This window comes from Sciurus carolinensis, chromosome 1 (assembly GCF_902686445.1).
Source record: "Sciurus carolinensis chromosome 1, mSciCar1.2, whole genome shotgun sequence".
In the NCBI taxonomy this organism is placed as follows: Eukaryota; Metazoa; Chordata; class Mammalia; order Rodentia; family Sciuridae; genus Sciurus; species Sciurus carolinensis.
The window spans coordinates 204957653-204985476 of NC_062213.1; the positions used below are offsets into that span (position 1 = coordinate 204957653).

General features: G+C 61.4%; 1 protein-coding gene across 8 annotated transcripts in view; it reads left to right on the top strand.

Annotated features, from left to right (window-relative positions):
- Nucleotides 1-409: 409 nt before the first annotated feature.
- Plekhg5 (pleckstrin homology and RhoGEF domain containing G5) overlaps nt 410-27824 on the top strand; it is a 31399-nt gene continuing 3984 nt past the window's right edge. For 2 of the 8 annotated variants that reach the window (XM_047544553.1, XM_047544533.1), the window contains exons 1-13: nt 411-940; nt 8573-8646; nt 22202-22331; nt 23002-23104; nt 23413-23473; nt 23816-23907; nt 24263-24399; nt 24663-24808; nt 25360-25569; nt 25646-25837; nt 26404-26499; nt 27156-27206; nt 27341-27490. In XM_047544553.1, the coding sequence (XP_047400509.1) occupies nt 808-940; nt 8573-8646; nt 22202-22331; nt 23002-23104; nt 23413-23473; nt 23816-23907; nt 24263-24399; nt 24663-24808; nt 25360-25569; nt 25646-25837; nt 26404-26499; nt 27156-27206; nt 27341-27490 (1575 nt within the window). In that variant the 5' untranslated portion in view covers nt 411-807. Of the gene's footprint in view, nt 941-7920; nt 7994-8572; nt 8647-17295; nt 17543-21372; nt 21587-22201; nt 22332-23001; nt 23105-23412; nt 23474-23815; nt 23908-24262; nt 24400-24662; nt 24809-25359; nt 25570-25645; nt 25838-26403; nt 26500-27155; nt 27207-27340; nt 27491-27824 lie in introns of those variants that run through there. The other 6 variants (XM_047544585.1, XM_047544522.1, XM_047544568.1 and 3 more) reach the window with 6 other exon arrangements.

Genomic DNA, 27824 nt, shown 5'->3' on the forward strand with positions numbered 1-27824 from the left:
AGCCCTTCCTGGCCTCATGTCCCCTGTGCAGAATGCAGGGAGGCTCCCTAACAAGACCAGAGGCTCTTTGCCCAGGCGCAGCCCACTCAGGGGTTGGTGCACAACACTGCCATTGGTGCGGGTGACGGTCTGAGGAGGGAGGCAGAGGGTGAGCGACCTGGTGAAGAGGGGCCAGCCCAGAGAGGGTGAGTCCAGAGGGCAGAGCAAGCCTCCCAGGCGGCTGCAAGGCAAGACTTGGCCAGCAGTTCCTGCCCTCTGACCCTCTGAAGGCCCTCGTGGGGACTTGACCCAGCAGAGCTGGGGGACCTGCCTGAGCTTCCTGGGGAGGAGCTGGAAGCTGCCCGGGGGCCTTCCCTACAGGTGCTTCCATTCTCCGAGGGACCTGTGGGCAGCTGGGCCGGCAGGTCAGAGGTCAGGTAGGAGCTGGAATTGCTCCTGGGGCAGCACATTTTTCTCCTCTGAAAACTTATCTTAGCAAAGTGACCACCAAACAATTGCACTCTTTTCCGGGCTCGCGCTGTCCCCAGACAGCCAGCCCATCTCCCCGGCGGGGGCTCCGAGGGGGCCGGGAAGGCGAAATTTATAAAATGTCTGTGGGAGGGGAAGAAAGGCGCTTTGTGTGGGGCAGGGGCCCTGGCCATTGGTCAGCTGCGAGGCCCCCGGCTGCTCCCAGCATGCTCCCCTCCCTGGGGAGGGCCGCGCTTGCCTGCCCGAGGCCAGCTCCGGTGGTCCCAGCGGCCCCTCTGTGCCCCGGCACTTGCCGCTTCCGGGCCTCAGGCAGGTCAGGCCGGGAGCCCCCGCCTCAGCATGTTTCTCTACTGGAGGAAGCGGGGCGCCTACGAGCTGGAGGCCCTGCCCGGCGACCTGGCCCAGCTGGAGCTGGGCACTGTGGAGCGTTTCTCCTGGAGCTCCAGCCTGGACATCATCGAGGACCTCGGGGGTAGGTGTGGGTCACGTCCCCGGAGGCCTTCCAAGAGGCTGGCAGTCCCCCGGCCACAGCCTGCAGCCCACTCGCATGTCACCGTGGCGACGTGGGGCCGGGCCCTCCTGAAAGCTGCTGCTGAGGGGAGAGGGGCCCCAAGTGCAGACCCCGCGTGCGGAGGGCGGTAAGGGCAGCCCGGGAGCTGTCCCTCCTCAAGGTGGTCTGACGGGCTCCTGGTCCTGCCCAGGCTCGGGACTAGTGGGACTAGCAGCTGGAGGCCAGCGGCAGCAGCGGCCAGCTCTGGGCTTCGGGCCTGGACTCTGCCTCTGCCCGCCCCACCTCCGGGATCAGACCACAGGGTTCTCTCAGGGCTCGGTGGTGGGAAGAGCCCTTCTGGAATGTTCATGTTCCAGCCCCAGGGCGTGGGGCATTTCTGCTATTATCTGCATTTTACAGACGAGGGACTCGTGGTGAGGAAGGCAGGACAAGGCTGTGGGGCCGTTTCCAGCAGAGTGGAGGACACGGGAATGACGATTCCCTCACTCCCCGGAGGGGCCGAGACACCTCCTCCAGGGCTCCCTGGGAGTCAGGCCCCTATCTGACCAGACGGGCAGAGAGGGAGGGCCCTGCCCGTGCCCGCTCTGCTGCTGACCCTGGCTCAGCTGAGCTGCACTGGGCCCAGCTGCTGGCATTGCTCTGGTGCAGTGAGGGCAACCAAGCCTGGCCTGCAGGGGCCGAGCAGAGTGCCGATCCCAGGTCACAGCGCCGCAGGGCTCTGTGCCGCCGGGCCTGGCCTCCACTCCCTTCTCTGAGGCCTCATGCTAAGGCCGGGTGCTGGCCTTCCCAGGGCTGCCAGCCCAGGGAGCAGCAGCCTCTCTGGATGGAGCTTCCCCAGCCTGACGTAGGCCCTTCCCCCAGCCCCTCCTGTGGCCACCCTGAGAGGGAGTGGCCTGGAGTCCCCAAACTAAAGGGGGCTGGTCTGGGAAGGGAGATGGGAAACGCGGCTTCCAGCAAGGAGAATGGGTTCTGGGGCATGAACAGCAGGTGCCTCTGTTGGACGCACCCCTGGCTGTGGTGGACTGGGGATGTGGCTGCTGGCAGGGAGGGACAGGCACAGTGCCCACTTGTCGGCCTTGAGCTTTGGGTCCTGTTCTAGGTGCGGGCAGGAGAGCAGGGCTCTGTGCGGAAGTGGCCCAATTGCCGGCCCACACGGAGCCTGGCCCGGGGAGAGGTAGCGTGTCATGGGAGTCCTGCCTGCTTCTGCCACTTCAACTGGCAAGTTCCTGCCTGCCCGAGGCAGGTGAAGTGGCAGCGGTTCCAACAGGGTCAGAGACTTGCCTCAGTTCCTTTAGCCAGTCCCAGCTAAAGCCGGAGAGGCCCACTGGGCGCCGTGTCCCTTCGTGCTGGCGTGCTGCCCTCCCCTGCAGAGCCCCTCCTCAGGGCTGTCCTGTTTGTTTCCTACCTGGGAATCCTCGCCAGTCCCTGTGGAGTTACCTCTGAGAAGCGCCGTCCCTTCTGCCTCTGGGGTTCCACAGTGACTGGCCAGCTTTGGCTCTGGGGCCCCTTGGGTTACACAGGCCCAGCAGCCAACATGCAGAGTGGACGCTACGCCCTGGCTCCTGGAATCTTCATGTCCGCCGTCTGAGGCAGGGCCTTTCTTGTGTCCCCTTTATTCTGGCAAGGTTTGGTGGGAGGGTGAATGGCGGCACTCAGATACGTCTTCTGTCTGAGCCCCAGGACTGAGGCTCTGCCATGTAAGCATGTGCTCATGCCTAGCTCTCCCCAGGCTGGCAGAGAGGCCGTGGGGTGGCACAGGGCCTTTGGGAAACAGCACGTGAGCAGATCCCAGAGGAGCTGAGGCGGCCGGGTGGATGAGCCAGAGGACGCAGCTGTCTGTGTGGGCTCGGTCCTCTGCTGCCAGCCAGCCCCTGGCCTGGGCCCATGCAGGGAGGGTGTTGGGCCACCCCACCAGCCTAACCCACGGTGGGAGTGGGGCTCCTGTGGAGAGTGTGACCGGCCAGAGTTGGATTCTCAAACCCACTTCTGCTCTTCCCTTGGCCACTCTCGGTTCCTCTGAGGAGCCCTGGGAGGAAGCCATGGCAGGCAGATAGACAGATGGGCAGGCGCCCACGGTGGCCTCCGTCAGAGGAAGTGGCTGACTGGCCCCAGGCTGTGTGCAGGAACTGTGTGGACAGTTTCTCTGGCCCCAGGAAGGAATTCTGAATGTGTCCTCCCACCTCTTCTTACTGAGCCCGAGGGGCGTGGGTGGGCAGGGCAGGGTCGGGATCTCTAGGCCCCAAGGAACAATATGGGCAATGGTTCTGGGTGGCAGCAAGAACAGCGTTCGGGGCCAAGGCTCATGGCCCTTTCTCGGCCGGGTCTCCTCTTAACTGCCCTGCCCTAGAGTGCCCCATGCCTTTCCCAGGTCTCCTGGGATGCTCAACCAGTGTCTGGCACAGGGAGTGGCAAATGTCCTAGGACCAGCAGCCATTTGACTAGGACGTGCCCCTCGGGTTCGTGGCCAGGTTTGGGCCAAATTTTGCCCTTCCTCAGGCCACCCGTGAGGGGGTCCAGCCCCAGCAGAGCGTAGGGCAGCTGCCCAAGCTTGGACAGACTCCCAGGAGGGCTGGGCTCACGTGGGAGGGGGCATCCAAGGCTACAGCTGCTTCCTGGGAGGGGCAGCATTTCTGTGGCCAGGCCCAGGCTGGGCGGCAGTGAGCAGGAAGGCCCCAGAGGGGGTCATCTGAGTGGGACACTCTCAGGTGAGGGGCACCCCTGGGAAGTGTGAGGGCAGGTGGTTTCCCATCACTCATATCCGTCAGGCCTGCTGGGAAAGGGTGCACTTATGTTATGATGGGCAGGATTGATTCATGTTATTGTGCCAGGCACCATGGGGGTGCTGTAGCCTGGTGGTTAGGGACACAGTCTTGGAGCCTGATGGATCTGGGATCCTGTTCCGGCCCTGTCCCTCACTATCTGTGTGCCCTTAGGGAACTCTCTCTCCTCCGAGACTCAGCTTCCTTAGCTATAAATGTGGACAGTGGTGGCGGGAAGGGTGGAGTGCGCCTGTAATCCAGGTACACAGGAGGATCCCAATTTCAAGGCCAGTTGCAGCACCTGAGCCAGACCCCATCTCAAAAGAAACAATAAAAAGGGCTGGGATATAGATCAGCAGTAGAGCTTTCCAGGCCCACAAGGTAAAATAAGAGAATAAAACAGGAACAAGGATTGTTTAGAACGGTTCTGCCTATAGATCTTTTGTTATTCTTTTTTTTTTTTTTTTTGAATGTTTTTAGTTGTCAATGGACCTTTATTTAATTTATTTATATGTGGTGCCAAGAATCAAACCCAGTGCCTCACACGTGCCAGGCAAGTGTCCTACCACTGAGCCACCACCCCAGCCCCCGTCTTTTATTTTAGCTTTTCTAAGTAGCCACATTAAGCAAAAAACTAAAACAAGCAGGTGAAATGAATTTAATAATTATTTTATTAAACCCAACATTTCACATGTTTCCATTTCAACTTGTGATTAGTGTAAAAAATAAATATATATCAGTGAGGACGGGGGGTGGGTAGCTCAGTGGTACGGCACTTGCCTAGCATTCACGAGGTCCTGGGCTCAAGTCGGTTAAAAAAAAAAAAAAAAATCACTGAGTTATTTTACGCTGTTTTCCCCACACTAAGTCCCTGGGGTCAGGTGTGAATGCTACTCACACAGCATCCGGTACACTCGGGATCAGCCACCTTGCCAGGGTTCTAGTGGCAGTGACCAGTGACAGCCATCTGGGGTTGGACACTGCTGCCCAGGGTGTGGAGGTGACATGAGACCAGCTGTGGAAAGCAGAGTTCTCAGCAAGTGGGAGCTCTGGTTATCACCTGTCCCTGAAGCCATCTGCACTGAAAATGATAGGTCAGTTCAAAGGCCTGTCCCAGGATGAGGGGGTGGAGCAGGCGGTGCATCTGGGATCTGGACATGTTGCAACAGGGAGGCCTTCCAGAAGGAAGAAGCATCTGAACTTGGGACTGGAAGAGAGGGTAAGATGGGGAGGGTGTCTTCAGGAACAGATCCTGGAAGGGCTGGGTTGGTGTCAGAGACTCAGCTGTTCCGGGGTTGGTGCGGGACGGTAGGGAGTGGTGGAGACTGTGGTTTTGTGCTGCTCCAAGGCAGACACTGCTTAGAAGCTGGAGCTTTCAGGAACACAGTTCCAGAGCCCCCGGCTCCTCTGGTTTGTTAAGAGAAGCCAGAAATCTGGATTTTTATGTAAAATCTCCTAACTTTCCAAAGTTGGCAACCCATTCAAATTCTTTTAAACACTGTGCTCAGCCAAACAAAACATGTGTGCGGGCTCCTGCCGCCCAGTTTGGTAGAGAGTGTGTTGGGGAGGAAGCCAAAGGGAGTTCAGTGACTACGATGGGGGCGGGACAGCCCTGGTCAGGGGGCTGTTCCACCTGGCTAAGGGACCCCAGCCTTGTGGAAGCCAGGGAGCCAGGAGGCCAGCTGGGCCGTCTCAGACCCAGGGAGATGGCCTGTGGCATGGAGCTGGGTAGCAGGAGGGCCAGCTCAGGTTGTGGGTCTGCCTGGCCTGGCTGAGGTGGAGCAGCAGACAGGGCAGAGAGAAGATCCAGGGGGAACCCAGGCAGGCAGGGGAGCCCTCCACACGGGGTGCTGCCTGCGGCCTGCCTCCTGCCCTCCTGCTCTGCTCTGGGGACCTCTCCAGGGACTGGTTGCTTCTGCAGGTCCCCTTGTCCCTGTGCCCCAACGAGCTCCAGGCTTTGCATTCACTCACTGACTCTCCTGACCTCAGGCCCCATAGGTGCTGCTGCCTCAATCCAAACTCTCAGGACAGCAAATCTGATTGGCGAAGCTGGGCTACATCCAGGGTGTACACCACCCTGAATGTACGTCCCCCACACCAGGCCCACCCTTTCTGTGAGGGCTGTGGGCAGATTGCCTTGAGGGGAGCTCATGACTGGCCGTGGTGGGGATCAACCGTGCTGGAGCCTGTCCCCACACCCTGGTCCTGAACCCTGAGAGCTGCCAGGGTCCCCACCAACTCTTCTGGATTTGCAGTCTCCAGGAGACAGGGGCTCTCTCGCGGGACCCAGGAAATCACAGCCGTGGAGCAGAGCTCAGAGAGACGTCCTCTGGGGAGTGAGGACCAAGCAGCCAGGAGCCTGGATCAGGCTTGTGGACACAAGCATGCCCAAGTTAAGGGCCGAGAGGCCAGGGTTCAGACCGGTAGACCACAGCACCTGGAAGGACTGTGATAAAGAACTCCAGGGCCGGTGTCCGTAGCCCTGGGGCCACTGAGAGCAATCTGGTCTTCTGGTGGCTGTGGATCCAGAGGGCTGCTGTTCCAGGTGGACCCCATCGCAGGAGGAATCACCTGGAGCCTGCAGAATATGGAGCCAGAACTCTGAGGTCTTGGGGCAGAGGAGCTAGGACCTGAGTTTTGAGGACTCAGGGACCTGGCACGTTCTTGGAGCCAAGAGCAGACATTTCCAGGTGAAGGGCATGGAAAACTCCCCCAAAGGCAGCTGAGGGTTCCAGACCCCCGTGGAGGTTCAGATGGCAGAGGAGGGAGCTGCTGGGGTTGAGGAGAACGAGAGCCCATCCACCCTCCTGTCACCTACCTCCTGGCAGGCAGGACCAGCAGGACCACTGAACCCAGGAACCTGGCCAGGTCCTTGCAGGGCTGTCTCCCCGCTTGGCCGTCCCTGCCTCTGCTGTCCTTCCTATTGGCTTGTTGGACAGCTGAGGAACAGAGATCCGAGAGGGAAGTCTGTCCTGTTGGGGGTGAGGCTGGACCAGGCTGAGCAGTGTCCTGCAGGTGTCAACGGGTAGTGCTAGCCTCATCTCTGGCTATGTCACAGTGTCACAGTGAAAGACAGCTGCACAAAGGTCCTGCCAAGGGACACTGGGCAACCGCTTGCCTCCTAGCCCAAAACCTCCGGATGCCTGTGCCAGCCCTGGTGCAGATGCTCCAGAACAGCCCCTTCCCTTCGAGACCCTCCTCGGGGAGCGCAGATGTGCTGCTCCGAAGGGCCGCCTTGCTGTGCCCATTGCAAGCTCCCCAAGGTGTTAAGGTCACCCTCGGCTTCTTGCACCCAGCCCAGGGCTTGGCACACGGGAGCCTTTCGAAGGATCTTCCATGTGTGATCCCTGATGAAGCCAGGGAGCCCAGAAGGCCCGGGACCCACCTCAGTTCCCTCTGCCAGGAGTCTCAGGGACAGGGCCTGGGTTCTGGTCTTCCCTGAGGGCTCAGCCCACGTAAGGAATCCATGCAGGCATCCTGCTCCAGGTGAGAGGTCTCCAGGGGAAGGGACGGGAAGCCCACCCTCTGCCTTTGGGGGCTGGATGCTGAGGTCTGTTTCCTGGAACCTCCTGGCACCAGGGCGCAGGGTGGGGTGGGCTAAAGGCAGGCAGGCTCAGGAGCAGAGTCTCTTGGGGAGTCCTGGCCACCTCTCCTAGGCTGTTTCTGTATTGCAAAGGTTCCAAGTACTGAGAGACCCGGCAAAACTCAGCCCTGCGAGAGAAGTCAGGGCAGGGCACCCCTGGGGCAGCAGCTGGCAGGCGGGGGCCTCCTGGGGGGTCTGGGGATGCTGGGTGCAGATTATTTTGTGAAAATGAGGTTTGTGGGAACAGGCTGAGCTGTGTACCCAGCCCGCTCCGGAGCGGCCTGCCCTGGTGCGCCGACCTCCGCCAGTCGCTGGACTCCAGCGGCGGCTGGCGGCGGCCGAGTGGGGGGTGGGGCAGCGGCAGCGGGCGGGGGTCCCTGACCTGCAGCCGGGGTCCCGGGGGCTCCCTCCCCGCGAGGCTGCTCCGGGCCTGGAGAGCGGCCGCGCGGGAACCGCCTGCGCCGCTGTGGCGGCGGCGGCCCGGGAGGGGTGGGAGGGACGGCACCTGGACACACCCCGCGGTTCCGGGGAGGCGCGGTGCGGGTCCCCGCGGCTCCTCCCGCCGCCACCTGCCCCGCCCCGCCTCCGCCAGCGCCGCCGAGGCGCTCGGCCTCCGCTCCCGCCCCGCTCGGCTCGGGCTCCCGGCGCCCCGGCGCGGCGCCTGCTCCATGGGTGAGTGCGGGGCGCCGAGGCGCTGGGCCCGCGCGCAGGCCGGCGAGGGGCCGGGCGCGGGCGGCCTGCTCCACGGCGGCGGCCCGCGCGGCCCGGCGCCCGCGTCGCCTCCCCCGGCTCCGCCGCCCGGCCCCGGAGGAGCGGCGCTTGCAGGCCAAGTTCAGGGCAGAGATGCAGCGGGGAGAGGGGCGAGCCCGGGGCTCTGGGGGGGGCCGGCCCAGAGCGAGCGATGCGGGGCGGGGCGAGAGGGCATCTCGGACCCCTGGCGTCCGCTCCCCAGCCTGCTGGCTCCCTTAGAGCGCCTGGGGCCCCGAGGTCACTGAGCCGCCCCCACCAGTGGGACAGAGGGAGGGGGCCGCTTCCTTCCAAAGACATTTCTCCCCGTGGAATCTGGACAATTTCCCTGGGGAGCTGCAGCAAGAGCCGGGCTGCAGCAGATTCCAGGCAGATAAGTTGGCATTTAAAAGAGAAAAGGACACTGACCTCCTTTGAAGGGAGGAGAGAGGAGACCGCCCCTCCCGTCCCCTGGAGCGCCTGGGTGTCCCCTCCTGACCGATGCCCTCTGCTCCTCCTCCCCAGACGACCAGAGCCCATCCGAGAAGGGACTGCGCTGCCAGAACCCGGCCTGCATGGACAAGGGGCGGGCCGCCAAGGTAGGGAGGCTGGACGCTGGGGGACTGGGGCCCAGGGGACGGGGCTCTCACTGCCCTCCTTATCAAAGGCCCGGATGTCAGTGGAGCCCTTGCAAGGGCATGGCTGACGGGGCAGCAGTGTCCTCTGGATTTAGAGGCGGGTAGGGCCACAGGGGCCCCTAGGAGGGTAGAGGGGCTGCCAGGGAGGAACAGCAGAGTGGGGTTCTCCTGCCACAGCAGAGCAGCTGCGGGCAGCCCCCGTCACAGGCGAAGAAGCCAAGGCTCAGGAAGGGACGTGGTCCCCAAGGTTTAGTTCCAGTGACCACTGTGGGACTTGATGAGCATGACTGTGGCCATGGGATGACGCAAGGAAGCGGGGCCAACTAGTCTCGGAGTTTGAGGGCTCAGGAGGGGTGCATCAGGGAGAAGGGGGCCAGGAAGAGGGGTAACAGCAAAAACATTGCCTGGGTATTTCTGCTTATGACATACTAGGCTCTGTGCCACATGCTTTCTGTGCCTTATACACTGCTGTGGCAGCTCTGCAGGGAAGGTATTGTCACCCCCTTTTGCAGATGAAGATACCAAGGTTCAGAGAGGTCCTGTGACTTGGCTCAAGCCCCACAGCTCATGAGAGATGGAACCGGGGTTTGAACCATGTTGTATGCACCCTCCTCCCCCACACGTTTTGATGACAATACTAATAATTGCTGCAACTCACTGTGTTGGGCCCAGGCTCTAAGGACGCACTGAATTTTCTCTTCTGAAATGGGTTCTAACTGTATCCCACATATAGATGGGGAGACTGAGGCTCAGGGAGGCCAAGTGGCTACCCATGGTCAGCAAGCAGGAATGTGGGATTTGAACCCAGTGCCTAGTTGAGCCCATGTGCCTAACCTACTCTGCAGCTTAGCCCTGCCAGCTGCAGGAAATTTAAAATGCCACCCCTGCCCCCAGCTCCCCCTCCCCCCAGACACATGCAGAGGAGGACCATGGTTAGAAGGGACGTGGAGGACTGTTCTGGGGGCGGGAGAGGAGGGGGCTGCCTCAGTTGCCGTGGTCACCAGGCATGGGGGCGGCTGTGATGTCAGATACAATCTGCTGGCTGGGGTGGTGCCTGGCATTGGGCTCTGGTGCTGGCTGGCTGCCTCTCCTCCAGATGGGGGCTCCTGGCAACAGATTGGCCCCTGCTCCCCACAGCAGACCTCCTGCCAGGGGCTCCAAAGCCCTGAGGCCTCTGCCTGACCTGAGCGTGGGGCCAAGGCACAATGTCCCAGTCCCTCCCCAGGGCCCCTGCTTCCAGGGCAGGTCCCCAAGCTGCTGTGCACAGGGTAAGGGTGGGAGACCCAGGCTCAGAAGAGATGAGACCTGAGAGCAGAGAGCTGATCTGAGAGGCCCAGGCGCGCTGCAGCCTCTAGACCCCAGCCTTAGGACACGGGGTCATCCAGCCTGCCGCGGGGAGTCGGAGCCCTGCCACTGCAGAGAGCCCCATGAGGCAAGTGGAACAGACTTACTTCGAGGACAGAGATGCCTGAGCGATCAGTCAGGGGGCCAGTCAGGGAGGACATCTTGGAGGAGGTGGCCTCTGGTGGTAGTGGAAACATGGGTAGGCAGAGCAGAAGGAAGGGAGGGGAGCTGCTGCAGAATACAGAGGTGCAGGGTGAGAGGAGGCGAGGTCGCAGGTTTTGTGGAGAGCAAAGAACAATAATAATTGTGAGTTCAAGGCCAGTCTCAGACACCTAGTGAGGCCTCGTAAATGAAAGAGAGAAGGGACTGGGGACGTGGCTCAGTGGTAGAGCATCCTGGGCCCAATCCCCAGTACAAAAAATAAACATATACATCAGCGTCATTGTTAACAGAAGCCGTTACTGACCCGGCGCGTTTCCACGCCAGGCAGGGTGGTAGGCCCTTGCGCGGGTCTCAGTGAGCCTCACGACAGCCTCAGGAAAAGCATCACTCTTATTGCCTCCTACGTGTGAGGAAACCAAGGCCCAGAGGAGGGAAGGGACTCGCCCATCCCTCACAGCATGGCTGGCGGGGCCCACCCCTGTGAGACTGCCAATCATCAACTTCTTAATGCCCTCCAGTCGCTCCAGGAATGGCTAGTGGGAAGGCCGTCTGCAAGCAGGGTGGGACTGGAGAGGTTCTGTTGGACCCTCTTGGGCGTCTGGACTTCTCTGATGAATTAGCTGCCGTACCCCTTCCTGAAGTTCACACAGGGGTGGGACGGACAACCAGGATGGGCTTCCTGGAGGTGGCTAGATTCCTGGGGAAAAGGAGGTAAAGAGGCGGAGGAAAGCAGAATGAGCAGGGGAGGGGGACTGGGAGCCATGGGGAGCAGGTGGGGCAAGGTCTTGGGGAGAGGGAGGCAGACTGGACCAGGAGCACCCTGTATGTCCAGGTGAGGGGTCTGAACTGCATGCTACAGAGACCCCAGGAGAAAAGTGGTGTCCCTCCCCCTCTCCAGGATGCAGATGTGTACAGCAAGTCACACCTGTGAGCTCCAGGATCAAATCTATACCTTTGCAGCTGTGTGACCCTAGGCAAGTCACTATACCTCTCTGAGCCTCAGTTTCATCTGGAAAAGGGCATCTAAAGTTTGTGTTGAGGATTAAAAGAGACCCGTATATAAAGTGCTTTGCACAGAGCTCATCATGCCATAGCTATTCACAGAGCGCCAACCACGAGTAAGAGTTCATCTTCAGCATGGGAGAGAGTCGCCCCTAGACTTTGGGGGTGCCCTGTGTACCTCCCTGAGAACTGAGTTCTCCTGGGACTCCATTCCAGACCCTATGCAACACTCCCATTCAGCCTGTCCTGTTCCCAGGGCAGGTGGAGCTCAGAGTGTGGGGGAGTCACACAATGCCAGGGTGTGACTGAGGCAGGTGACAGTGTCCCAGGTGTCCCCTGACCTGCAAAGTAGCTCGAATGTCTGGACTCCCCATCTCCTTCCTGGGCTCCTTTGTGCTGCTCACTCTGATTAAAGTCTCCTCAGGGTACCCCAGACCACAAAGGGACCTGGGTGAGGGCTGACACGGGTCACGGGAACCCTGGGCCACCACATTTGAGGGGACAAGAGACTTGAGGGTGTCGGTCCTGGCAGGGCATAGCCCTCCAACAGGTGAGGTTCCGAGCAGCCACGGTTTGGTCAGTGCTCACCATGAGCCACTGGAGGAGTGCCTCCAGCCCTCCACGCCCCAGGCGGGAGGCACCGCGCCACCACCACATTATAGGGGGGACCCCAGCAGCGGAGGTGGGCTGCCCCACTACCAGGCCTTCCGTTTCCCCTTCCCAAGGAGCGGTGGGGGGAAAGGGAGGTGACTTCCTACTTGGCTCCCGAAGGCGCAGACAGGGAGGCCAGTTTTGGCTGGCTTGAGGAGAGTCCCCAGCATCTGGCGCTGCTGCCGAGGCCCAGGCACGGTCAAGCCGGTGGAACCCAGGCCGGGCGTTGCCTTGACAGTGCAGTGGCAGGCTGAGCGGGGTCCATGGGGAGTCAGACGAAGGCCAGCGGGCTCCGGCAGAGGGAGGAGCGGGCAGGTGGCTCCGAGTGACAGAACTGGCCTCTTGCCCTGGCAGTGCTGTGCCGGGAGAAGCCAGAGCTCGCTGTGGGGATGGCCAGGTGTGGGAGCGTTGGAGGTGCCCGGTCCCACAGACGCCCGGGCTGTGGGCTTCTCTGCATCCCAAGGGGCAGGACCCAGAAGCAGTGACGCAGACCGCCTGGGCTTTGCCTAGGTAATTTTGGGGGCCAGGGAACAATGGAAGGCCTGGGGCCCCTGGCTCAGCGAGTGGGACAGAGGAGAGGCGCTGCCCTTCCGGGGTCCAGCCCCAAGGAGTCCGAGACTGCTCGGAGGGCAGGGAACTGGGAAGGGGCCGGAGGGACGGCTGCGCAGAGGCTGCAAAGTGCAGGAAAACGGGGGACCTGAGCCCCGGCCCTCTCCAGGATGGGGAGCAGTGTGGGGAGAGCGTGCACCCCAGTCCTCAGCCCAGTTATTCTGAACTCTGACTGCTGGGAGGGTGGAGTTTCGAAGGACAGACTGGCCCCCTTGCCAGCCATGCCAGGGAGGGCCGTTAAAAAGGAAGGGCCCAGAGGAAGACGCGTTTCTGGGGCATCCCGAGGGCAGTTCAGAGTGTAGCTCTTGATGATGGAGCAGAAGGAGCCCGGCCTGGCCTGCGGGTCCCTTCCCCGGCCCCCTGGGGACTTCTCGTCGCTGGCCCTCACCCCTGGCCTTCGCCCCTGCACGGGTGACCACCTGTCTTCAAGACCAGTGATGACCAGGGACCTCACGTTTTGGAGTTCTGTGAAGGGCCGGCCTCCTCGGGGACATGGTGCCTCCTGCCCACTCCCCTAAGCCTGGACCCCAGATCACCTGCCCAATCCACAGCTGGCCTCCTGCCACCGTGGTGAGGTTCAGGCCCCTGGCCTTCCTGGGGCCCCATGCTCCCCTAGCCCCACCCGTGTGCTGCGGGGTGCCACTGCCCACCCAGGTGGCAGCCCCGCGCAGCCCGCCTCCTGCGCCAGCGCCCCCAGCCCTGCAGCCACTCCGGCCCCCTCGCCCGGCCCCAGCCCCAGGGATGTGACCTGTGGCTCTAGGTGAATCTCCCCGGCAGCTGGGGGAGTCTGGGCACCACGAACCCCGAGTTAATAGTCAGAATCCCGCGTGGAGGGCCCCACGAGGCACAGGCCGCGGGGGCTAAAGGGGGTCCGCAGAGCTCCACCTCCATTTACCCGAGTTCCCAAGAGGCTCAAGTGCCACTCGCGCACCACTGACTCTAGGGCTCCGCCTAGCGGTGTGGACGTGAGGCACGGTGGGACTGTGGCCCTGGGCTGCCGGCTGTTGGGGGCCTTGTCTTTTCGGGGGGTCTAGTCCCACCCGCCCAGCTCCATCAGGAGTCCCCGGCCGTCTGCTTGAGGCCAGCAGGGGGCGCAAGAGGCTGCGCCTCAGACAGTTTGGGGAAGGGAGGGGCATCCATGACTCAAGGCTGACCTTGGCCTGTCTGGGTGGAAGATGGGGAAATGGGGGCCAGAAGGGTCCCTGGCCCTACAATTCCCAATAACCTTTCTCCGGTTTGGGGTGGCGGTTCCCTGGTGTGTAGTTCTAGTCCCTGTCCTTTGGCCAGGCACACCCTAGGATCTGTCAGTCATCCTTAGGTGTAAATTCTGGAAAAATGGCCAGTGTTCTGGTGGAGATTGTTGCCCAGTGTGGAAGGGCAGGGTAGGGGGGCCCCAGAACCCCTCTTCAGTTCCCTCCTGAGAAGCCTTCTCTGTGGCGCTGGGGAAACAGTACCAAGAGTTCAGGGGCTCCCTTGTTGCTATGTGGGGGTGTGGCACAGTCGTGCAGGGCTCAGCAGAAGGCAGGTTCACAGCCCCTTCCTCTCCCCTTGCGCCCAGGTCTGCACTGGGACCTCCCCAGAAGACAGGCCCAAGGGGTGGCCTATCCTGCAGAGAGGTCTTCGGGACCCCCGCCTCCCACCTTAGTAAATGCTCTGCCTCCGAGTGGGTATTGGGACCCAAAGGACAGAGAGGCCCCGGCCGAGGGGAAGGGAGGAGCCCTGAGCCTCCTGCAGTGAAGAGAGCTGCCAGGCAGGGCTGCCCCTCCCTGCGTGGCCTGCCCATGCATGCGGGCTCCACCCTTGGATTTCTGAGGTGCTGGGTGGGCCTTGGGGCCCGCCGGCTCCCAGGGGAGTTTAGCGCTGCTGGAGAACCCCTGGACAGGGGCAGCCCTCCTCCCAGGGAGCCCCAGCTCCTGGTCGTAGGCCCGTTTTCTGTGGGCAGTGAGGAGCAGGTGTGGGCCTCCACCCCCGGACCAGGCTCCAATCCCGACCATGTGGGGCAGGGGTGCCCTGGGGCGCCCTTTGCTTTTTTGGGGCTGGGGAGGTGGTGCTATGGGAGAGTGGCCTGGGGCGAGGGGTGCCTTGGAGACCAGCATCCATCAGCTTCAGCATCTGGTTCCTGAGTATCAGTTTCAGCAAGCCAACCCTGACTCCTGAGCATGGAGCTGGCCTGGGCTGGGCTGGGGGACCCTCCCCAGGGAGTCGGGGCCTGGACTTCTTGGGTCTGCTCAGGCACGCATTTCCCTGCGTAGGCGCTGCTGACCTTGGGGCAGGTCACATACCCTCTCCCTAGCTGTTAAGTAACAGTGTCTTCTTGGAGTCTGCCCAAACCCTGCACGGGCGAGGTGGCACTTGGGAGCAGTCCGTGGAAGGTACCCGTCTGCCTGTGAGGCAGGGGCAGGAGGCTGGGCAAGAGCACCCGGATTTGAAGTGGAATTTGCCTGCCGGGCCCAGCAGGCCAAGGTCCCAGATCCTAGGAGGGAGAGACCCTTTGGTCTAGCAGTGGGGATGCTCTGTTGACTCTTGGTCAGAAAGTGAGATCCTGGTTGAGATGACGCTGCCCCTGCCTTCATTTATCCATTCACTGATCTCATCTACATGGAGGACACCACTGTGTGCCAGTGCCACTGTAAGGGCTGAGGACACCGTGAGCCATACAGCCTTTGTCAAGGACCTCCTAGTGTGCGGTGGCACATGCCTGTAATCCCATTGATTTAGGAGGCTGAGGCAGGAGGATGCAAGTTTGAGGTCAGCCTCAGCAATTTAGCAAGGCCTTATGCAACTTAGGGAGACCCTGTGTCTAAACAAAAAATAGAAAGGGCTAGGGATGTGGTTCAGTCGTGAAGCACCTCTGGGTTCAATCCCTGGTATAGGGAAAAAAATAAAATAAAAGGCTAGGAAGGAAGGAATTCAACTTCAGGTGACAATTTTGTTTTTAATTTTTAATTTTAATTTATTTTTATTGTAAACAAATGGGATACATGTTGTTTCTGTTTGTATATGGAGTAACAGCATACCATTTGTGGAATCGTACATTTACATAGGGTAATGATGTTTCATTCATTCTGTTATTTTTTTCTTCCCCCCACCCCTCCCACCCCTCTTTTCCCTCTATAGGCCCTCCTTCCTCCATTCTTGCCCCCCTCCCACCCCCCATTATGTGTAATCATCAGCTTATCAGCGAGATCATTTGTCCTTTGGTTTTTTGAGATTGGCTTATCTCACTTACCATGATATTCTCCAATTTCATCCATTTGCTTGCAAATGCCATAATTTTATTATTCTTTATAGCTGAGTAATATTCCGTTGTATATATGTACCACAGTTTCTTTATCCATTCATCAATTGAAGGACATCTAGGTTGGTTCCACAGTCTGACTATTGTGAATTGAGCAGCTATGAACATTGATGTGGCTGCATCTCTGTAGTATGCTGATTTTAAGTCCTTTGGGTATAGGCCGAGGAGTGGGAGAGCTGGGTCAAATGGTGGGTCCATTCCAAGCTTTCTAAGAAATCTCCACACTGCTTTCCAGAGTGGCTGCACTAATTTGCAGTCCCAGAAGGTGACAATTTGTGTGTGTGTGTGTGTGTGTGTGGAAGAGCCACCTTGGGGAGGTAGCATTTAAGTTGGAGCCCAGTGCCAGCCATTCAAGGACCAGGGGTACATGGGGTTCTAGTCAGAGCATGCAGTGGCAGAGGCCCTGAGTTTGGTGAGTTGTTAGGGCCCAGCAGCAGGAAGGCCAGCCAGCGGGCTGTCCCCTGGGCTCACCTGGGAGGCAAGGTGGGAGACAAGCCATGGTGGGATTTTATTCTAAGCAATTCAAAAGCTCTGCCTGGCTGGGCACAGTGGCACATGCCTGTAATCCCAGCTAGCTGGGAAGCTGAGGCAGGAGGGTTGCGAGTTCTAGTCCAGCCCCAACACCTTAGCAAGACCCTGCCTCAAACTACAATTTTTAAAAAGGCTGAGGATGCAGCCCAGAGGTAGGCCACTTGCCTTAGCATGTGCAGGGGCCTAGGTTCAACCCTGAGGAAGAAACCCTCCGCACACAGACCTGCCTGTGTGTGCGCAGTGGATGACGGCCTTTCGGAGTGGGGGTGGCTCTTGAAGCCCCCTGGCCCCTGATCAATTGCTGCCCCTGAAAGCCACCTCAAAGACCCCTGCTCCCCACTGCATGCAGCCAGATGGAGGAAGAGCTGTCTAGGTGGCGGGTGGGCCCTACCGGGTCCTGAGGCCTCCTAGGCGGCCATGCCAGGACCGGAGTCAGAAGGCAGGTTTAGGTACACTTTCAGGTCTCTTTAGGTCACCTTCTCGCCCTGCGATGATCCGGGATAATGGTGCCCACGCGCCCTCCTGGGACTGAGTGTAAAAGCGCCCTGGCAGCCACCCCGTGGAGACCCCTGCACCCCAGTCCGAGGCTCTGCCCCGCGCCCCCTGGCGGTGGGGACCCAGCCTGGAGCGGCAGGGACCTCAGGCTGGGCTGTGGGTTTTCCTGACCCTGCGGCCGGCGACCCGTCCGCCCCTCGGCGCCCTCGCTCCGCCAGCCGGCTTGCCACCCGCGGCGGTCGCCGGGGCGCCGGGGCGGGGGTCGCCGGGGCGCCGGGGCGGGGGTCCCCGGGTTCGGGCCCGGGGGGCGGTGGGCAGCACCGGGCGCAGGGTCGGGGCGACCCTCGCAAAGGCCTCTGGGCGCGGGCGTGTGGCCGCGGGGGGACGCTGGAGTCGGAGCCCGCATTCCGGAGCCGCTGGGCGGACGGGGGCGGCGACTCGGGACAAAGGCGGGAGGCGGAGGTGGCCGTGCGCGGGGCGCGCGTCCCGGGCGGGGCGGGGGCTGCGCGGGCTCCGCGGGGCGTCACCGGCCCGGTCCCCGCGTCCCGCGCTCGGCCGGGGGCGGGCGCGGCCGCACAATGGCAGGAAGCGGGGCCCGGCGCTTTGTCCGGCGGGCAGCGCAGACCGCCGCTTCCTCCGGCCGCCATGGGGACCGGACCCGGCGTCTCCGGGCGCCGAGCGGCCTCCGGGCCGGGCCCCGCGCTGCCCTCCCGGGACCCCGAGCCCCCGTGCGCCGGGGGTCGCGCCCGCGCCGGCGCAGGCCAGGTAGGGGCGCCCGGGCTCCGAGTACGTCCCCCACCCTGCGGCCCGGGGTCGCCGTGGCCGTGGCCCCTGGCCCGTCCTGCGTGGGGACACCCCTGCGTCCCGGGCCCTGGCGGCCTGCCGTCCCCCTTCCGCCCTCTGCCCCCGGCCCCGGCCTCCCACGCCTCCTCGGCCACAGGCCTCCCCTCGACCCGGCCGCGTCCTGTGTGGCCGGGAAGCCTGGCTTCCGGTGCCCACGCGCCTGGGCGGCCTTGGCCGTGCGCCCAGCGCCCCCCACCCTCCGCTTGCTAGTCCGCTTTCTAGTTGTAAGGTCTTCGGAGGGGTGTGTGACCTGCCGGTCCCATGGGTTCCAAGGGCTGGGCTCGCCCCTCCTGGCACTAGTCCTGGGGATGTCTTGCACCCCACCTGGGGCTCCTCCTGGGCTGGCACGGGTGCCTGGCCTCAGAGGTGGTGGGCAGGCAGGAAGGCTGGGGAGGGGCGCCCAGGACTGAGAGAAGTGTCCAAGAATCTGGCTTTGGTTGGTTTCGTTTGTTTGTTATTTCCATAATCGCAGAGCACTGGGGACTCGAACCTGGGCCTCCAGCATGAGAGGCAGGCGTTCTACGAGATGGGCTACATGGCCTGCCAAGAATCTGGCTTTGGAACAAGGCAACTCTACTTAAGTTTTGGGGAGACCCTTGCCCCTTATGGAGCTGGGGAGACCTTGTGGTGTGGGCATGGGCTTGACAAGTGGGGAGGGGAAATGACCAAGGGGACTCTGCCCACCCCCGCCTCTCAGCTGGGCTCCTCATTCTCCCTGGGGGGTTTCTGCAACTTGCAACTTCATCCTCAGCCAGACCTGCTTGGTTAAGTCCGGGCGCACCTGGTTCAGATCCTGGTCCTGACCTTCCTGGTGAGGCTGGTGTTTATTAGCCTGGGGACACCAGCAGGACCGGAGGGGGTGAGGTTTTGGTAGCTATAGCTCCAGTTTACCAAACTGGTGGTGTTTACCAAAGCTCGTAGCAGGGCTGGGGAGTGAATCTCCAGGCCCTCAAGGGAGCCCAGTGCTTCAACAGGGTGGGCACATAGTAGGTGCTCAATAAGCATTTGTTGATCACTGAATCTGTTGTAAGGAGTGAATCTTTGCATGCCAGCTGCTTTTGTTGGACTGCTTTAAAACCCTGATTGTGGCACAGAATCAGAGACGTGGGCTGGAAGGACCCGGGACCCTCAGGACTCTACAGCCTAGCAAGGGACTTGCCAAGCCATCCCCTACCCCCACACGGTCCCTGTGGGACCCGGGCCTGGTTGGTCTGGAGCACCACCCACACTGGCTAACTGAAGCTGCCAGGGTTGGGAGAGGTTAGAGGGGGCACCTGTGCCAGGCTAGCTGCCCAGGCTGGAGGCAGTGCAGGGGCTGCTGACCTGGGAGGCTGGGGCCTCCTGGGGAGAGGGGCTGAGCAGGGGAGGTCCCTTCCCCAGGTCAAGAGGAGACACTGGGAGCCTGGCTCTTCCCAGCAGTGCCCCGGATGCTGGGCGGGTGGGTGGAGTGGAGCCGTGGCTGTGGGTAGTGTCGCGGTTTTCTTTTCTTTTCTTTTTTCAGCAGTAGGTTAGACACAGGAGCCAGGAACAACCGTAGAGTTGAGGGGAGACCCTCACTCCTGCCTCAGGCCCTGACAGCCGCTGGTGAGGGGCCTGGGAGTGGGGGGCATCTGGCGCTTGGGCTGCCAGCAGCAGTCTGAGTCATAGTGTCCATGGCTGCCTGCCCAGGACCCAGCTCCACAAAAGGTGGACCCCTTAAGCAGGACCACCCAGTGACCACTGTTTCCGTGCCCTGTACCCTTTCCTGTCTGATGGAGGAGTGGAGGAACATGGGGTGAAACAATGAGCTTCAAATGAGGATTAATTTCCTCTTGTCCCCAAGCCCTAGGGCTAACGTGTCCTGTTTCCCCCACTCATTTCTCCAATCAAATACCTGAGATGGTGTGAGTGCAATTAAAATCTGGGATCTGGAGTCACATACACTGGCTTCAAGTCCTGAATCCATTGGCTGTGTGACTTAAGGTAAATTACTTAACTTCTCTGAACCTTACTCTTCTCTTATGTAAAATAGGTCCATAAAAACCTCAGTCTCCCAGGATGAGAGAATGACACATGTAAGACCCTCCATGCAGACCCAGGCACCTGAGGACCAAATTACCAGTGGACCTCAGCCTCCCCCCACGTCGCCTCCTCCTGACCTCCCCCACTCCTTCCTGGGGTCAGTCTCTCTGCTGTCCAGGCCACCTTTGCCCTGTCTGTTGTCTTGGAAATCTCTGATCTGGCTCCCCCCAGCGCCTCTCCACTGTCCTAATTAATAAAGTAAACACGGTTCGGTGAGGCTGGGGGCAGGACTCTGACCCACACAGGTTAGAACTTGAGAGCTGAGTGGGTGTGGAGGCAACAGAGGGGACGATGGAGATCGTCGGGTGGCAGGACGTGCCAGGGAGAGAAGGGAGCAGCGTCAGGCAGAAGGGCAAGAGGTGGCTTTTCGGTGGAGACGTGCCGCAGGGGAGGCAGGGGTGGGCGCTTTGCCATCTGCGGGGACAGCATCTCAGGCCAGGGACCAGCAGATGCCAGGTCAGAGGACAGGCAGGAGGGGCAAGGTAGGTCAGGACGGAAGAGTAGGACCGGGCACGTCTGGCTTTTGCCGGCCGTGAGATGGGAGCCATCGGACGGTTTGCAGTGATGGAACGGGACTCCTCTGTGCAGCGTCCACTCTGGCTGCCCGTGGAGCATTGGTGGGCCAGGCTGGGGAGATCAGTTAGGGGGCCATCTGGCTAAGTGACAGGGGCCTGGGTGGGTGTCGAGGCTGCGGAAACTAAGAATACAGCCGACAGAGTTTCCAGACCGAGGCGGTGGGGGTGGGACAGAGTCAAGAGTAACCCCAGGGCTTTTGGCCCAGTGCATTCGTTTCCTGCAGCTGCTGTAACAGACTCGCACAGCTGGTTTAGAACAAGAGAGGTTCATTTAGTCGTTCTTTTTGTACTTTGAGACAGGGTCTGGCTGTGTCTCCCAGGCTGGCCTTGACGTAAGCGCATCCTGCCTTGGCCTCCCCAGTGGCTGGGGTCATAAGTGTGTACCAACGTGCCTGGCAGGGAAAGGGACTTGAGCACACTGAGCAGTACTGCCCCCGTCCAAGTGCTCAGCCTGAAACCTGCTAGGGACAGCCAGCAAATCCACGAGGGGCTTCCTGCCAGGCGACCAGCTGGACACTGCCAAAATGTCAGGGTCATGAAGACCCCTTCTCCCCCCAAACCCCCTGGAGAATTCACTGGTAAGGGAGTGAACAGACTCAACCAGGCCCTGTGCGAACCCCAGCTGGATTCTGGTGGGGAAAGCTCCGTAAGGGACCTACTTAGACAGCTGGAACCGTGAGGACAGGATTCAGAAGGAATATCCCTACCAGGCTTGGTTGTTTATTTATTTTTTAAATTTAAAAAAAAATTTTTTTTTAGTTGTCAATGGACCTTTGTTTATTTACATGCAGTTCTGAGAACCGAACCCAGTGCCCCACGCGTGCTAGGCAAGCGCTGTTCCACTGAGCCCCAGCCCCAGCCCTTTTTATTTTTTATTTTGAGACAGGGACTCACTTAAGTTGCTTAGGACCTTACTAAGTTGCTGAGGCTGGCCTTGAACTGTGATCCTCCTGCCTCAGCCTCCCTTGGCACTGGATTACAGGCCTGTGCCATTGAGCCCTACAAGGTTTGAAATGTTTAAAAATGAAAACTGGGAAACAGAGAGTGGGAGGCAGGGACCCCGCAGTGGCCGGCGCAGACGCAGATACTGTGTGCAGTTTCGCTGCGAAGGGAGGAGAGAATGGAGCAGAGGCTGCTGGGACGCGCAGCCGGCTGGGTGGGCTGTGTTCCTGAGGTGCAGGGCCATGTGCTGTGTGCCCGGGGGCAGAGCCCGTGACGGTGGAGGAGAGAGGAGGATCTGAGCGGCATCCCTGCGTCCAGCCGGGGGCGGACCTGGGAGGACGGGCTGCCTGAGATGGGAGTGGGACAGAACGGTCCCCACTGCTGGCAGGTGACTGGACACGTGGGGCCTCCTTCTGCTGGCTTCCGTTTCCCTGGAAAGGCAGGAAGCATAGTGACCACCTAACCAGTAGGTTAGGGCTGGGCCTTTGGAGGTTAGAGGGCAGAGAAGACATGGCGGAGTCACCTGGAGGATGGGGCAGGCACAGTAAATCCCGGCGCACGTTGGCAGCACGTTGGCAGCAGGCGGTGTGTGTGCCCCAGGCGACACCCACAGCACCCCCCAGGACTCCTGCACAGCTCTGCCCTGTGCCCTTAGGGACCTGGGTGGGGTCTGCTCCTCAGAATGAAGAGCCCAAGGCAGGATGGGCGGAGGGCTTGCCAGCACCAAAGAGCTGGCCAAACCAGAGAGCAGCTCCGCTCCCTCTTGGGGGGCTTCCTGCCTGTGCCCCGGGGGAGGCCGGGCCTCAGCCTCGGTTGCTGACTCGAAGTCTCCCCCACGGCGGCTTGCTGTTCTCTGCCCTCCTAGGAATGGACACCCGGTGGGGCTCAGGAAAGGTCCTCCCGATGAACCAGCGCGGGCGGAGCAGCAGGCCCCTGTGGGAACGGCTGGCTGGTGGGAGGGACCGCGGCCCTGTGCCCCATCCATCCCTGTCTTCCCCTGCAGGTGTGCCATCATGCAGACTGCCAGCAGCTGCACCGCCGGGGGCCCCTCCGCCTCTGCGAGGCCTGCGACAGCGAGTTCCACAGCGCCCTGCGCTATGACGGGCATGTCCGCTTCGACCTGCCCCCCCAAGGTCAGCAGGACAGGGCCCATGCTGGCCCCTAGAGTTCTAGACAGCTCTGAAACCCCGGCTGGGGTGGGGACAGTGTCTTGGAAACCATTAGGAGGGGTGGCGGGCCTGTGCGGCCCAGGCCGGCTAGAGAAAGCCCCCTTTCTCCTGCCACCCCCGGGGGAGGGGACTTTTGGGCAGATCCTCCAGGCAGAAGCGGGTGGGGTGGGGGCAGGTCAGAAGAAACCCCTCCAGGCCTGCTGGGCAGTGTTACCCCTGCTTATTGGCCCCAGTGACCACAGGGCCAAGAGAGATCCCCGGGACTACAGGTGCTGTTGACGCAGTGGGGTGAGGGGAGGCCTCGAAGGAGGAGCTGTGGACTTTGGTCCCTGCCTGCAAAACCCCCAGTGTCAGGGCTTCATTACCCTTATTTTATGGAAGGATAAACTGAGGCCACAGGTGGTTGTATTTGGGGTGGGACAGCACCTGGGGTGTCATCCTGGGGTACACGCTTTGTGTCCAAGGGATAGTTGATAATGAGTGCTCCATCTTCTCGAAGACCTGAAGGGTCCTAGCAACTTGGTGGGGATTCCAGGGGTCACAGACTGTCCCTCTGAGGTGGCCACGTTCAAGGGCTCAGGCGGGGTCAGGGAGGGAGAAGGCATAACCCTCTACCTACCCCTTTTCTTCAAAGGCTCTGTCCTAGCCCGGAATGTGTCCACCCGGTCGTGCCCCCCACGGACCAGCCCTGCGGTGGACCTGGACGAGGAGGAGGAAAGCTCTGTGGATGGCAGGGGGTAGGCGAGGGGCAGGTGGGCAGAGCAGAGGCCATGCGGGAGAGCCCAGGCCCCAGCTGCTTTGGCACCTTTCCCCAGGAGGGCTGCGTGGCAAACTCCTCCCGCTGCTGTGGATGCCCTGGTCCCAGCTTGGGCCAGCCTGCAGGGTGTCCGGGAGCCTACTCCCATGCTCACTGGGTACCATTGTGTGAGCCTGTGTTGGCCACCAGAGGGCGCACGATCCCACGTGGTACCTGCCCCGGCTGCTCACATCCCATCCTGGTGAGGGCCTGCCACACCCCCAATCTGCCCTCGCTTTTTCCCTGAAGGGACCGGAAGAGCACAGGACTGAAACTCTCCAAGAAGAAAGCAAGGCGGAGACACACAGATGTAAGGAGCCCCCAGGGCTGGCAGATGAGGGTCCCCAGACAGCCTTGTCCGCTCCCAGGCCCTGTCCTTTCCCCTAGGCTGGGCCTCCCCGCTGTGAACCCAGGATCAGGGATGGGGTCTGGAGTTAGCGAGTCCCTCCCTTGCCACTGTAGCCTAGCTCTGGCTGGGGTTTCCAGGAGCTCCTGGGGCGGGAGGGCACTTGTGGCCTCCCAGGGACAGAGGAGGGCCAGGAGACCCCTGCTCTTCACTTGCCTGCTGGGGTTTCCATCTTGGACCATGGGATGGGACTGGTAGGAGATGAAGGCTGACTGTGGAGACGCTGACAGACCCCTGTCATCTCAGGACCCGAGCAAGGAGTGCTTCACCTTGAAATTTGACCTGAACGTGGACATTGAGACAGAGATCGTACCTGCTCTGAAGAAGAAGTCGCTGGGGTAGGCTCAGTGGGGCTGGGGGCAGTGAGGCCTCCCTGGCTGGAGGCTCCAGGCCTGTGTGTGTGTGTGTGTGTGTGTGTGTGTGTGTGTGAGATGGCCTGTGAGTCTCCACCTCTGGGCAGTCCTGTGTGGATGTGCACACCTGTGCAAGAGACCAGGACAGGGCTGTGCCTCTGTGCCTTCCAGTCCTGGTGCAGGGCCTGGGCGGAGCGCAGCGTGCCTGTGAAGGCGCGGGTGAGCTGGCCTGCGGGCCAACTGGGCCAGGAGTCTGCACGGGCACCGCTTTTCCACCAGGGAGATGGGTGGACTGGGGCTTTCGCGATTGTCCCGACACACACCTCCTTTCTGGGGACAGGGAGGTGCTGCTGCCCGTGTTTGAAAGAAAGGGCATTGCGCTGGGCAGAGTGGATATCTACCTCGACCAGTCCAACACCGCCCTGTCCCTCACCTTCGAGGCCTACAGGTTCGGTGGACACTACCTGCGGGTCAAAGGTGAGCAGCGGGCTTCACAGGCAGCAGGGTTGCTAGGGACCCGCGGTGCCTCCTCCCGGAAATGGGAGCCCTTCCCAGGCTCAGGTTCCCATTGGCCATGGCCCTGAGTGGCTCATTACCATACAGGTGTCTCTGCAGCCTGGTGGCGGGTGCTGTGGGGGGAGGGCAGCCAGGCCTGGGCTCAGAGCCTGTGGGCATAGAGGACCGGGGCTCCCACCTCCCCCAGACCCAGGTCCTGCAGACCTCTTTTTGCCCCCACACAGCCAAGCCGGGGGATGAGGGCAAGGTGGAACAGGGCGTGAAGGACTCCAAGTCCCTGAGCCTGCCGATCCTGCGGCCAGCTGGGGCTGGGTCCCCTGCACTGGAGCGTGTGGACCCCCAGAGTCGCCGGGAGAGCCTTGACATTTTGGTGAGGAGGGGCTGTCAGCGCTGGGAGCAGGGCAGGCTGGCCGTGGGGGCTCCTGCTTAGGGGGAAGTCACCTGCATCCCTCACTGTCCACTCTTGGGGTTTAACTTCCCCTTCTGGAAAATGGAGCTGGTTGTGAGCATGGGGCACCCTCTCTAAATCTAGCCATATCCCAAGGTTGCTAGGTCTGATCTCTGAGTCTTCTGTTGCCCAGCGTGTCAGGGTGCACGCGCGCGTGTGCGTATATGTGTGTTCACAAACCCACCTGTGCTCAGGAGTGAGACTGTGTTTTGTGGAGCTGTACGTGTTGATGTCTTTGAGTGTGTCTGTTTCTCCCCACCTGCTCTCTTCTTGTGGCTGGGCAATGACAGTTCAGGACAATCCGTCTGGACCTTCCAGCCCTCCGAGCACATCCAGGTCTCAGGAGAGTTGACACCCAGGGCTGGGTGTAGAGACCCTCCCACCTCCCGAGCTGGCTGGAGGTCCTGGCAGTCCTCATGAGATGGGGTCATGGAGGCTGGTTGAGCTGGCTCTGACCTCTGCACTCTCCTCAGGCACCTGGACGCCGACGCAAGAACATGTCAGAGTTCCTGGGGGAGTCCAGCGTCCCGGGGCAGGAGCCCCCCGTGCCCTCCAGCTGCTCTCTACCCAGTAGCCACAGTGGTGGCACGAGCAGTGGGGGCAGTGACAGCTGGAAGAATCGGGCAGCCAGCCGCTTCAGTGGCCTCTTCAGCTCAGGCCCTAGCACCAGTGCCTTCGGCCGGGTACGTGGCCCCGTGGGCTCCAGGGACAGGGCAGCTGCTGGCCCTGACCTGACCCTGGGTCTGGGTCTCCTCCTAGGAGGTGGACAAGATGGAGCAGCTGGAGGGCAAGCTGCACGCCTACGGCCTCTTTGGGCTGCCCCGGCTGCCCCGGAGGCTGCGCTTTGACCACGACTCCTGGGAGGAGGAAGAGGAGGACGAGGACGAGGACGAGGGCACCGCTTGCCTCAGGCTGGAGGACAGCTGGCGGGAGCTCATCGATGGGCATGAGGTGGGGGCAGCCACAGCCTCCCCGGCCCTCCCAGTGTGTGAAACGGGGATAGCCCTTGTGAGGGCCCAGTGACAGGATCTTCCGTGGGATGGCCCCAAGAGGCTCTCCCCACTTTGGGGGATATAAGCGGTGTGAAAACAGTGTGTTGCGTGGCTGTGTAGTTGCAGAGGAAGACCCAGATCTGGGGTGCCTTTTTTCATAGTTGTAGTTGGATAGATGCCTTTGTTTTTGCGGTGCTAGGGATCAAACCCAGGGCCTTGTGCTCGCAAGGCAAGCACTCTACCGACTGAGCTATCTCCCCAGCCCCATTGTTTTATTTTTGGGTGGTGCTAAGGATGGAAACCTGTGCCTCACACGTACCAGGAGAGCACTCTACTGCGGGGCCACAAGTCCCGTCCTCTCGGGTATCTGGATTGTGATAATCCATGGGATGGTGGGGGCGACCTGCCTCCTCCAAGGCCTCTGGGTCCTCATCAGGAAGTTGAGGACATTCCATGCAGGTGGCCCACCCCACCTTCCCGTGCCTGTCCTGGGGCTCCTGGCTGACTTGCCTGCCCTCTCTGCAGAAGCTGACCCGGCGGCAGTGCCACCAGCAGGAGGCGGTGTGGGAGCTGCTGCACACAGAGGCCTCCTACATCAGGAAGCTGCGAGTGATCACCAACGTACGTGCGGGGGCCCCCTCCTATTGTCTACCCTCTCACCTGGCCCCCTCATCTCTTTCTGGGTGGGCTCTCAGCTGAATCTGGGTCTGTGCAGAAAGAGAAGGTACCCAACAACCAGGGGCACGTGAAAATCAGAGAAGGGCTGCGTCCCCCAGGAACAGGTGATTCCACAAGCACCTGGAGGGCGCTTCAGGCAGGTTGGCGGGTTAAGCTACGTGGACACAGGCGAGGCCCCATTCTCTCATTCAACACTGCCTCTAACACTGGTATGTGCCAGGAGCCAGGAGCCCACACCCTACATGAGACGGGTGTGTAGGCGCTGTGGGGATTTCAACTCAGGGAGGGGAGCAGTTGCCCAGTGCCTGGAGGTTCCAGAAGTCTCCCTGGAGGGAGGATTCATATCTGAATACCTGAGGCTGAGCCAGCACAGAGGCAGAGGCAGAGGAGAGGATTCCAGGAGATGCTGCAGGGCGTCCCCTGGAGCTTTCCTCCAGGTGGGGCCAGGGCAGGTTGACCCCCAGGTGGGCCTTGGGGGCTTGGAGCTCCCAAGTGTGAAGTCCACTGACTGATCTGGCCTCTGTGGAAGGGAAAGAGGTGGAGGGAGCCTGAGTCTGGGTGGGGCTTCACGTCCGCTGCAGTGTCCCCTGTCCCCACAGTTGTTCCTGTGCTGCCTGCTGAACCTGCAAGAGTCGGGGCTGCTGTGCGAGGTATGGCCGGATCTGGGGGTGGCGGGGGAGGTACTAAGAAGGAGGGGGGCGGTCCTGGGGGCGGGGCCCGGGCGAGGGGCGGGGCTTCCGGGAGGAGTGGGCGGGCGGGGCCGACCCACGTCCGCCCCGCGCAGGTGGAGGCCGAGCGTCTGTTCAGCAACATCCCGGAGATCGCGCGGCTGCACCGCGTGCTGTGGGGCAGCGTGATGGCGCCCGTGCTGGAGAAGGCGCGGCGCACGCGGGCCCTGCTGCAGCCCGGGGACTTCCTCAAAGGCTTCAAGATGGTACGCAGGGCCAGACGCAGGCGAGGCCACCAGGGCAGGGTTGGGGCGTTGAAAAGACCCCGTGGCCTAGTCCCGCCTGCTCGTCGCCCTCCACTCCCTAACCACTGACCCCAGCTGACCCCAGCTGACCCCAGCTGACCCCTGGGCCAAAGCCGAGGAAGTACGTGTCGGGCGCCCGGGTTTGAACCCCCCTTGGCCATCCACTCGTGCACCTGGCCGCGGGAGTCACTCAGTAGTCAGTCTCGCCGAGGCTCCGTTTCCTCGGCTGGCATCAGGACTAATACGCTTGTCATCCCCCCGGGTGGTTCCGAAAACCCTGTAAGGAAGCGACGTG